At 40.8% G+C, this 12076-nt stretch overlaps 2 protein-coding genes across 4 annotated transcripts in view; one reads left to right on the forward strand and one right to left on the reverse strand.

Annotated features, from left to right (window-relative positions):
• TSTD2 (thiosulfate sulfurtransferase like domain containing 2) overlaps window positions 1-3026 on the reverse strand; it is a 33147-nt gene extending 30121 nt beyond the window's left edge. The window contains exon 1 of one of the 2 annotated variants that reach the window (XM_024251715.3): window positions 2874-3026. The gene's annotated coding sequence lies outside the window, so the exon portion shown is untranslated. 2 annotated transcript variants of the gene reach the window in all.
• Window positions 2900-12076, forward strand: part of NCBP1 (nuclear cap binding protein subunit 1) — a 38375-nt gene continuing 29198 nt past the window's right edge. Inside the window, exons 1-3 of one of the 2 annotated variants that reach the window (XM_002820015.6) lie at window positions 2900-3521; window positions 10393-10481; window positions 11158-11258. In XM_002820015.6, the coding sequence (XP_002820061.1) occupies window positions 3488-3521; window positions 10393-10481; window positions 11158-11258 (224 nt within the window). In that variant the 5' untranslated portion in view covers window positions 2900-3487. Of the gene's footprint in view, window positions 3522-10392; window positions 10482-11155; window positions 11288-12076 lie in introns of those variants that run through there. The other variant, XM_054520336.2, reaches the window with a different exon arrangement.

The raw sequence follows: 12076 nt of genomic DNA on the forward strand, positions 1-12076 counted from the left end.
AATTATTATTTGTGGCACCTCTGCTATGTGCCGGGCCCATGGAATAGTCCTGGGAATGCAGCTATGAATGAAACAGTTGAAGTCCCTGCTCTCTTGGAGCTTACATTCTGGTAAGGAGAGACATTAAGTAAGTGAAAAAAAAAAAACAAAACATGAAAATACCAGCTAGGGATAAGGGCCCCTGCTTCTCAGTTTCCTTTGCTGGATCTTCCTTATTACCCCAACCTCTAAATGTTGAACCACTCTATCTATACTTACCCTACAGGTGATCTCATCTACTTCCAAGGACTTACAACTATATTTGCCTCAAAATAATTGAGAGAGAGGAGGTAATATCAATGAAACCAGATTACCCATGAATTAAGAATTACTGAAGTTGATGATGAGTACATGGGGATTCATCATAAATTTTCCCTACTTCTGTAAATATTTGAAAATTACACGAGAAAAGAAAAAAGGGAAACAAAGGAAATTTTCTGTTTAGAATACTATATAATAAGTGACTCCATATTTATATCTTCAACCTGGGCCTTTCTCCCAAACTACAAATTCACATACCCCACTGTGTGTGAATTTTACACTGTGTGTGAAGCTAGCTAGCTTCAGCTTCAAATACAACTGTTCAAAACCAAACTTTGGTCTTCCCCAGTCTTCCTTATCTGAGTGAAAGACAATTTTATTCTTCCTGTTATTCAGACAAAAAAACCTTTGGGATGATTCCTGACTCCTTATTTTCTCACACTATCATTCACTTGTTCAGAAAATACTTTTTTTTTTGAGAAGGTTTTCGTTCTGTCGCCAGGCTGGAGTGCAGTGGGGTGATCTCGGCTCACTGCAACCTCCGCCTCCCAGGTTCAAGCGATTCTCCTGCCTCAGCCTCCCAAGTAGCTGGGAATACAGCTGTGCGCCACCACACGCAGCTAATTTTTGTATTTTTTTTTTTTCAGTAGAGACGGGGTTTCACCATGTTGGCCAGGATGGTCTCAATCTCCAGACTTTGTGATCCACCCACCTCGAACTCCCAAAGTGCTAGGATTACAGGGGTGAGCCACCATGCCTGGCCAGCTTTGCTTTTGAAGTACAATCCAATCAGATCACTTTGCACCACCATCTTCACTACCACCCTAGTTCAAGCTACTATCATTTGCAGCCATAATTACTGCAAAAGCTGAACTATCTTCCTCCTTTGGGAGCATGAGAAGTAACTACTAAAAAAATAAGTCAGACTGGCCCTGCACAGAGGCTCATGCCTGTAATCTCAGCACTTTGGGAGGCCAGGAGTTCAAGACCAGCTTGGCCAACATGGCGAAACCCCATCTCTACTAAAAATACACAAATTAGCCTGGTGTTGTGGCGCATGTCTGTAATTGCCGCTACTTGGGTGGCCGAGGCACAATAATTGCCTGAACCTAAGAGGCAGAGGTTACAATGAGCCAAGACTGTGCCACTGCACTCCAGCCTGGGCAACAGAGCGAGACCCTGTCTCAAAAAAAAAAAAAAAAAAAAATCATACTCCAATGACTTCTCAATTTACTTGGATAACGTCCAAAGTCCTCACAGAGCACCTTCCCCCTACCTCTCTGATTTCATCTACTACTCTCCCGTTGCTCACTACCTATGATGGCACTATTTGTGGCTATTCCTGAATGGGTCGTTAGAATATATCAGCGCCAAGAGAGCATGGGTTTTCCTTTGTTCACCTCTACATCCTCAGCATTCAGAACTCTGCCTGGCACCTAGGAGGTGCTAAATGCTAATAAATATAATATTCGTTGAATGAAATAAAACAGCGATTGGGTAACCAAAGAAGGCCTCACTAAGGACCTGACATTTGAGCTGAGACCTAAGTGACCAACAGCCAGCCACGCAGATTTAGAACCAGAGACCTTCAGGTAAAGGAAATAGTATAAATTCCTAAAATAAGAACAAGCTTGACTTATTGTAAGAACAGAAAGAGTGGTTGGAGTACAGTGAGGAGAAGTAGAACCCCACAGGCCATGGCATGGAGTGTGCAATGAAAAGTCGTAGGAGACTTTTTTTTGACACGGTCTCACTTTGTTGCCCAGGCTGGAGTGCACTGTGCGATCACCGCTGGGCTCAAGGGATCCTCCCACCTCGGCCCCCAACCCTCCCCTCGAGTAACTAGGACTACAGGGGCCAAACACTAAGCTTGGCTAATTTTTTTTTTCCTGTAAAGACGGTGTTCGCCTTGTTGCCCAGGTGGGTCTTGAACTCCTAGGCTCAAGCGGATCCGCCCACGTCGGCCTCCCAAAGTGTTGGGATTACAGGCGTTAGCTACCCCGCCCGGCCGTCATAGGAGACTTTTAAACAAAGCAGTAACATGATCTGATTCTGGATTTGTGTTGACAGCAGGGCAGGCAGGGTTTACAGATAATTGTTATGTAAAAAGTGAGGGAAAAGAGCTAAGAAAGACTGTCTAAATTTTTGGATTAAGCAGCCGATGGATGACGTCATTTACTGAAATGGGTAACACCGAAGGAGAATTTTAGGCCGGGAGAGTGAAATTTCAGATGGCCATGGACAAAGCAGATAAGCCAGTATGGTGCTCATAAAGACATCAGGGGAGGGGACGCTCACACACAGGCATACAGGTACCCAATAACCCTTGAAAACAGATTACTAAAACAATCATTTGTTCCTTCCTAAGCAAACAACTTAGGGAAAATGACGGACAGCCGGCAAGCCGGGAGCAGCACGCTCGCGTCAGGGCCGGCCTTTCCATACCAAGGAGCGGCACGTGCGGCACCGCCTCCTGCCCAGGCCCCACCCCGCATGCCGAGCTCGGCCCAACCTCTCCTCCCACATTTCCCAAGGCGGCAAAAGCCGGAAAGTGGGAGTAGATGAGCACATACCCGCCAGTCCTGATCCTTTCTTAGGTCTCTCTTCCCTGCACTGTCTCTGCCTAGCAATTGTCACTGCTCATCGCCCTCGAGCCTATTCCCCCGCCGCGTATTTGGGTAGAAAAGCTCGCTCGTGACGTCACCAAGCTCCGGAAGTCTCCTGGCGTCGGCGCAAGGGCAGCCGGGAAACCATTGAGACGCCCTGGAGGACCGGCCTGAGCAGAGGCGGGGACTAGAGCGGCCGCCGGCACCACCCGCCTTCGCGCGTAAGACGACCGCGGCCCGGGGGCTCTGACTGGCCAAAGCGGCGGCACTTTCTGCGTGGTCCCGGAAGGACATAGAGCGGAAGGCGGGAGAAAGAAGTAGCCGGCAGGCGGAGGCAGCCCGAGGGGGCGGTTGCGTGTGTGCCAGACGTTCGTAGCCCACTGAGCTTCCTCACGCCGGCTCTCGCAGCGCCTAGCCCACCCGGCGGCCTCTCCTGCTCTTCCGGGGCCGTGGCGAGCTAGTGCGCCTGCGTGCCGGCCCATCCGCGCGCCTTGCAGCTGTCCTTGCGTCGGCTAGCGACCGGACAGTTCTTGCAGCGCTACCGCCTGGCCTCTCGGTTCAGCGGCGCACCGGAGGGCGGCATGTCGCGGCGGCGGCACAGCGACGAGAACGACGGTGAGTGCCTGCGGCCCGGCCGCGGAGGCCGCTCCCGGTTGGGAGCCGAGGCTCGGCGTCTTTGGGTGTCCACGGAAGAGACTGGAAGCTCTTCTCCCCGGGAACGTGCGGGGAGCCGCGGAGGGAAAGAGGAGAATACAGTGGTGGTGTGGCCGGGCGGCTTCTAGAAAGCGACTTCTCCCCCGCCCCAGTTCTTTGAGTCAAGGGCCGATCCTCGGGAAAGAAGGCCTGGTGAACCCCATGGGTAGACCCTTGGTCTCTAAGGACGCTTCAGAATTTCGGCCGTAGCACCACGGAGCAGGGAAGCACACCTGTGTCTGTGCTGCCGCCTCTTAGGGACCCACTGGTCCTAGTGTCTCGTTTTAACCTTCAAAGCTGCACCTGAAAAGGGCTCGGAAGAATTCACTGAAGGAAAGGACTGAGAGATCTCATGAGTTGCAGTCTGAACTCTGTTCCGGTAGTGGTCATCCGTTGATTTCCCTTCTTTCAAGCTGCAGGGAAAGAATATTGTCTTACCCACGCCCAAGAGGTGCCTAATAAACAGACACAGGTTACTGCAGATTTTGAACTGGCCATAAGCGCATTTCCCTTGTGTGAGAGAGAGTGCTAGAAAACTAACTTCAGGCCTCTGAGAGAGTTAGAACAGGGGTTCCCATCTTCATTTGGATGATTGTGCTCGTGGAGATCATAGTGTTGCCTTCATAAAGACTGAATAATTCTAGTTTTAACAAAAAAAAAGCTTATATTACACATAAGCCTTACAATCGGTCAAAAACACAAATCCACACACCAAAAAAGTGAAACTTAGAGTAATTCTATTATTAACATTTTAGTGTATTGTTTTTTGAAGAGAGTGTATAGTAGTGGTTAAGAGATGAGACTTTGGAACCAGAGGGTTTAGGTTCAAAGCCAGACCCTACCGTTTACTTGGTGATCTTGTCCAGGTTATGTAATCTACTTAAACTTTAGTCTGTAATACAGAAGTAATGATATATATATCTTCTGGTTTTTGTGAAGGTTAAATGAGGTAATACACATCAGCAACAATGATGTTTTATCATTTGCCAACGCTTAAGAGGCGGTAAACGTTAGCAGATGCTGTCAATGTAAGAAAAAAACCCATAACAGACATTTTAAATTGAGTAAGTTTTATCTACTAACGTTTGTCTCTCCTTGAGTGTTGTGGCAGTTGAGGTGGAGGCAGAATTGCATGCATTTAGTTTTAATAGTGAAACACCAGATTTCTACGAACGCATAGCTTGAGAGGATATTCTAGTCCAGCTTTCTATCTGACACCTAAGGGTCTAGAGACTGAGCATAACTAAGATGGAGGGACAGCTGTCAGTTCCCAAACACTAGCAAGAGCAAATCCAGTCCAGGGCTCTCCTCACTACACAGGTATAAATTAAATAACTATGCTGCGTGCTTTGATTTCTAACACAAGAGGTTTCTTGTGTAACCTCTGTACAAGGCACAGAAAATACAATTCCCTCCTTTTTTTTTTTTTTTTTTTGAGACAGAGTGTCATTCTTTGTCAGGCTGGAGTGCAGTGGCGCGATCTCGGCTTACTGCAACCTCCGCCTCTCAGGCTCAAGTGATCCTCCCACCTCAGCCTCCTAAGTAACTGGGACCACAGGCGCGGGCCACCACGCCCGGCTAATTTTTTTTTTGTTTTTGTATTTTTTGTAGAGACGGGGTTTCGCCATGTTGCCCAGGCTGATCTTGAACTCCTGAGCTCAGGTGATCCACTCGCCTCGGCCTCCCAAAGTGCTGGGATTACAGATGTGAGCTACTGCGCCCGCCGATAATACAATTTTCATATGCTTTGTAATTGACTAGTCAAAAACTAATATACTTCTCAAGTCATTACTTGGGGGCTGGAGAACTTGAGTCTTTTGTTCTTTCCATTTTCTTTGTTGTTCTTATGCTTCCTTTTTCTCACTTAGAGGTAATCCCTAAAGAGAGAGGAAATGTCATTGTAGGGCATCCTAGAGAATTGGAATGGAAATATGTAGGAAAATAACTTTTGCTTTGGTTATTGGGAGACTTACATAACTTTCTTGGAGTTGGCTTGTTTTTAACACCAGCTGGCAGCCAAATCACTGTCCATTTGGGTCTTGCCGCGAGAACCTCAGAGTAAATAAGACAAGTAAAACAAGGCATTCATTAAGCAAAGGTTTTTATGGTTGATATTTTAGTGTGGGAGAGGCAGATACAGTTCATGTTTGATAATACAGCAAATGTGAAATTTTTGTCAATTGCCACAATTTGGATAACGATCAGCTGGAGTTTACCCTACACAGTGATCTGAATCAGATTATTTTGGATGCTTTCCTTTTAGTTAAACATCTATTTTTTAAAAAATAAGAAATCTTAGAAGCTTAAGGATTATAGAAGGCTATTTTAAAATAGGCTAGGAATTATTACAGTCAGAATTAAATAGATGCATCTGAGCATTTCTGGACAATTGTCAGCTGCTGTCATTCACTGCCCTGACTTTCCATATGCTTGACTCTCTATATAGTGTGTATATATATATATAAAAACTATAATAGAATGTATTATATATATTTAAATATATATTTATATAATATATAAGTGTATATATTATATAAGTTTATGTTTATATATTATATAAGTTTATGTTTATATAAAATGTAGACTAATATATATTTTACATATAACAATTATAATATATACTGTATGTATAGAAGCAAGCATATGGAAAGTCATATATATATATAAAATCATTTATTCAACAAATACTTAACAGTGCCAAGCTCTGTCCTAATTACTTGCCATACAACAGTGGACAATATAAAGATAGAGCCTCCCCTCTAGAGTAGAGAAAAGACAGTCAAGTAAAGTATAGTGTATCATATAGTGACAGGTGCTATGGAGTGATATCAGGTAAAGGGGGGAGAGATTTCTGTGAGGGAGAAGTTACTGTTTTATGTAAGTAGGTTAGAGAAGGCCTCGGTGTGAATGGCATTTGAACAAAGACTTGCCAGAGGTAAGGTAGCAGCCATATAGCTGTATGGGGAAAAGCAGTGATCCAAAAGTAACCATGGGCGCAAAAGCCTGAAGACTATAGGGTTCCTGTCATGTTCACAGAAGAGCAAGGAGGCCAGTGGTGCTGGAGCAGAGTGAGTGAGGGGGAAGTTGTAGGAGATAAGATTAGAGAGATAGCAGAGGGTCGCATCTTATAGGGAGATTATAAAATTATACTTGTGTATTGAGACTCGACTATCAAAGGTTCAGGGGGGTAGGATTAGGAGGCTATACCAATGAAGTTCATGTAGTAGTCCATTTATAAACAAGGAAAAGGAAATGCTAAATGGAAAGTAACGTGTATGGATACTAGTCCAGTGCTAAATCTTAACTAATTGCTTAGACTTGTTTTAAAAATGCCTCTGAAGCTTTTTAGTTACTATGGGATATGCAGGCCATTGTTTGTTCTTTTAAGAAAGGATTTAGATTGTTCAAAATCTTAGCTAGAAACAATACGAATACAATTTCGGGAATTTTGGCAATTTACAAAAATTTCAGATTTGCTGTATTAGCCCCATTTAAGCTTCTTAGAATTAGATCCTTGTCCTTTAGACTGTGGCTGATTTTTTTACTTAACTAAAGAAAAAAATAGAAGTGAAAGGATTTGTTATTTTGAGAGAGTATAGTTTATTTCAGAAGTGATGGTTGCCTCTGTTTTAAATCTGCAGGCTCAAGGCATGTTATCTTTCTTTGAAGTTGTTCAATATCAAAATAGATGAGCCAAAAAGAAGGGAACAGTGTGCTTAAGGTTTAAAAACGTAATGTTGAACTTGTTGGTTTTAGTTACTTTACTTTTTTATTTTACAGGGTTGGTTTCTGTTTTCCATTTTGTGGGTCTAAAATTTCTTGTAAGGCTATAAGATATACAGTGTACCCATATAAAATTAAGATTGCCTTATAGAGGGGAAATTTATTTGGTTTATTAAGATCTTTTCAGATGGATTTTATACCTGCTTCTCTATACTAGCCAAGTCTGTCTGAGTGAAGTGGTAATGTTATCTTTAATTTACATTTTAAAACTTTTACATAGTTAAATTTTAATAAAAAATCTGTTCTTGCCTTGGGAACTACCATAGATAGGTTTTCTTCAGGGTACATTTAGCTCATTCCCCAAATTGTATTCGTATTGTTTTATTTCATTTGCCTGTTCTCTTACCCAGGTTGTCTTCTGAGTTCAATATCATGTTTCTGTTCTTAAGTTCAGATTTTGTCTGTAGTTTTCACCCCTTTATAGTCTCTCAACTATCAGGTGAGAGTGGAACATTTCTTACGTCTTAATACTTTCTGCCTCCTCCCATTCTCCAGACAAATCTTGTCCTTTAATATAGCCAAAATGAACAGAGGGTTTGCAGTTCAGAGATGTGACTATGTACATGTATTTTCTAGTTGTTTCTCAGAAATCATACCTTCTCTTCCCACAGCACTATTTTCCCCTTTTCAAGCTTATAAGAGGGCCTAGGAGGGTTGCTTTAAAGGCTGTGGTATGATTCCAAACTGGAACAAGCCAGCTGGAAAGTTAAGTTAGGAAGACTGTAGAGGTGGAATAAAGGGTTGGCAAAATAGATGAACCAGAAAGAAGGGAACAGTGTGCTTAAGGTTTAAAAAACAACAACAAAAAATAACTGCTCTCATTCAGCTAGTTTTTCAGCATCTGCATTCTCCCAACCTCACTGAAATTTGGTTCTGAGGAGCTCTGCTTTCTAGAATACAGTTTCTTAACATCAGCACTATTGACATTCTTGGCCAGTTATTTGTTTTGGGAGATGCCCTATGCAACGTGGGATATTTAGCAGCATGCCTGGCCCCTACCCACTAGATGCCGGTTGCTTCTCCTAGTTTTGACTACTAAAAATGTCTCCAAGGATTGCCAGATGACCACTGGGAGCAAAATCTACACCCTGTTGAGAACTACTGCTGTAGAAGAAGGCTATTTGAATGTCCTAGCTGGCAGCTTGCGTAAATATTACATCAGTTATGCTTTGTTTTTTTCAATAAGTGAATCCTGGAAATAAAAGACCTTTGCGTGAAATTTGGCACTTTGGGTGGTGGAACCTTGATAGGTCCTGTGACTTAGGTTTGATATATACTTAAGAATCAAGGTCCCTGAACCTCTCTGCCACACATGTCTACAACTTTACACAGGCAGATATCTCTAGGAATAAATACATCTCAGCTCTCATGCTGCATGCATATTATACTTCTTGTGGCATTATCCTTTCAAAATTATAGTCAGTGGACATTCAGTCAGGTTATCATGGTAATTAATGGGTTGGGAAGTTGACACACAGAGTGTCTTACCCTGTAACCTTTATAATGCCCCCCCTCAGGTCCTGTGTGGATAGTAATAGATTCGTTTTATTCAGCTTCAGTTCATGTGGTATCTGAAGATCATTTCAGTCATTCAATAGATTTAACATTCCAAGCTTAGAGTAGCCAGGTGCTGTGTTTTATGAGAATCACCATACATCATTTCAAGCCAAGTGTTCCAGAGGCAAGTAAGTGATTATGAACTTTGTAACAATAATTCCTTTGGCTGTTCAGGTCTGAAGATTGAAGTTATATATAACTTGCTACTGTGTAACCGTATATCCAGCTGCAGATTTTCATTATTAATACCGATTCCCTGCACAGTTACAGGCTCTTGCTTTCTTGTCCATATGCTGACCAAATAATTGAATCAATAGAAGTCGAAAATTGAATTCTATTAGACTAGCCAAAGTGTTTAAGCAGCAGCATCAGGTTCCATACTTAACACTATTATTTTAATTTTTTAAGCTTTATGTTATACCACAAAAGGACTTAGGTGAGTGTGTTAAGGGTTTAAACAAAGTGGTAAGAGATAGAAACAGCAAGAGTCTTAATAGACAGGTGTTTGAGGTTAATTTTTAGCACACCTTCATTCAACTTGAATTGTTGAGCAATCAAAAAGACAGATGCTTGGTAATGATTTTAGAATGGTAGATTTAAAAAACATAGAGATTATTCGAATGATATGGTTTTTAAATAAATCAGTTATCAGTAATTCAGTTAATAAAAGCTAGTTAAAGCAGGAATTGTAAAACGTGGTCCTTTTTTCCACCAATTATTTGATATAGTGCTCAGGACTTTTCTTTGAATATATGTATACTGACTTGTTCCCATTATTTAGGATAAACTATACCGTTGTGCTGCATCATATGCAGAACTGAAATTGTTAATTGAAGACTTGAGATTAGAGCTTAGAAACATGTGAAGCAAGTGAGAAATCCTAATGTTTTATGCTTTTTCCCATCTTTTGAAGCTTTCCTCTTTATAGCTGATATGACAGCTTTTTTTTCTGATCAAGTCTTTCCAAAGCATTCGACTTGGTTTTGCAGCCTTATTTTGTCATTTACATAATAATTACATTATTAGACTAATGAATACTACTGGTACTAACGGGTTTCGGAACAAGCAACTGAGGATCAGTAAACAACTCAAGTTAAAAGAATGGGAGTAGCGGTACATGAGTATTCTAACTACTAGTGTTTAACATGTTGTTGGCAGCTTTCCAGCTTGTCCACAGAAATGGACAGGGCTGCTGATTGCATAGCTCCATGGGCACTATTCACACAAAATTTAACATAAATAATGCCTCCTGGAGTTATTGTATATAGTGGCTCTGGGAATGGGAGGCTGTTGGTTAATCTAGCTTAGTCTGAGAAATGGAGGGTCTGTGAAGAGCTTCTACTCTGTAAAAACATAGGGCCTGGTAGAAAAGAGATTATAGCCTAAAAGGTTAGATAAAATTTGTGGTAGCAGATTTATCATGTAATGTTAATTTTTTATGTTGCTGAAATAGGTGGGCAGCCTCACAAAAGGAGAAAGACCTCTGATGCAAATGAAACTGAAGATCATTTGGAATCTTTAATATGCAAAGTAGGAGAAAAGGTATGTCACACAATAGGCACAGGCTGTGATGAGTTTAAGAATGTGGTTAACTGTGCTTTGATTAATTTTTGCAGCTGAAAACTTGGACTACATTTTGGCAAAGCTGGTATTACCATGCATCTGTATCCCAAATTGAATCCATGCTGAAGCCCTTGGGATGTAGATAATTGATCATTTTTAGTACTTTAGTAATTAATAATTTTCATAGAAGATGAGCCTTAGAAGGGACCTAGGGTATAGACCCCTTAATTTATGCATGAACTACATCAGCCCTGAATACTTGAGATAATTTGCCCAGAGTAAGAGAGTGAATTAGTCAAAGAGGTAAAATAGAGCCCATGGTGTCCTCCCATTTCTAATACTTATTCTGCTATCATAGACTGCTTAGTTTTTAAATTTCACTCGTCCACTTTTCATGGATTTCTAAAGAACAATAACTATCTGAATTGATTTATACTAAACCCATTATAGCTCTGTATGCATGTAAGACTATTTTAATGATCATGCAGAAATTTTTATTTTAGTTCACTAAAATAGCAATTGAAAGGACAGATGATTGGTAATGATTTTAAAATGATAGATTTTAAAATATATATATTTACATTTAAATAGATTTTTAAAAATAAATTTGTATTGCTGAGTACTTGACAGATATTTAATGTGATGTCCTCTACAGAGTGCCTGCTCTTTGGAGAGCAACCTAGAAGGCTTGGCTGGTGTTTTGGAAGCTGATCTTCCTAACTACAAGAGCAAGATCTTAAGGCTTCTTTGTACAGTGTATGTATGCAAAAGATTTATGAATCCAGGTGATAATGTATTATCTACTCTTAAATGCTTTGGGAAATGTTCAAAATACATGTTTATGTTCTGTATGTCCTTGGCTTTCCTTCTATGGGGAAATTTGTACAAATGAGCCAACCTTTGGCCCTTTGGTGAACTCTTTTTCTTAGGGATAAAACTAAAATTGAACATTTTCTTTATGTGTTATTTCTTAGAACCTTAGAATCATTTTAGTTGACTTTTTATAGAGATAGTAGATACTGTCTCATTCAGATATATATTTTTAAGCATGTACATTTAAATGTATGATACTTACATTTTTAAATTAGTAGTACCAAACAAATTTGGGAATTGGTAACTCAAGTAATAGCCCTTCTTGGAAGACTGGAGATGCTTTGGAAACCACTATTAATAGGCATACTCTCTGGATAAATAGGAGTCTTTGTAGTTACATGAAATTGTAATGTATCCATGAGGTGTTTTTAAATTATGAAGGTGATGTTTATCACTTCTCAGCCTTTTAGTTTAGATGAAGTGAAGGTAACTTTAAGAAACTACTAAGGAAATCTTCTGAAACCCTTTATTAAAATGGAATAGTATTTAAACTGTTGGAAGCCTTGTTTGTTTAAGGCTGAACTTGTATTGCTTTGCAGTGTTCTTTTTTAATTTTTGGTTTTGGGAGGGTTTCAGGGAGCACAGTTACCATCAACACAGGTATTTTTTTTGAAGACCTTGATTGTCCCTGATGTTCTACTACATACTTTAGGAAAACAAGTCAAAGAGAATCTCTTGCCCACTGAATGATTATGAATTCT

The sequence above is a fragment of the Pongo abelii genome, chromosome 13, assembly GCF_028885655.2.
Source record: "Pongo abelii isolate AG06213 chromosome 13, NHGRI_mPonAbe1-v2.0_pri, whole genome shotgun sequence".
In the NCBI taxonomy this organism is placed as follows: domain Eukaryota; kingdom Metazoa; phylum Chordata; class Mammalia; order Primates; family Hominidae; genus Pongo; species Pongo abelii.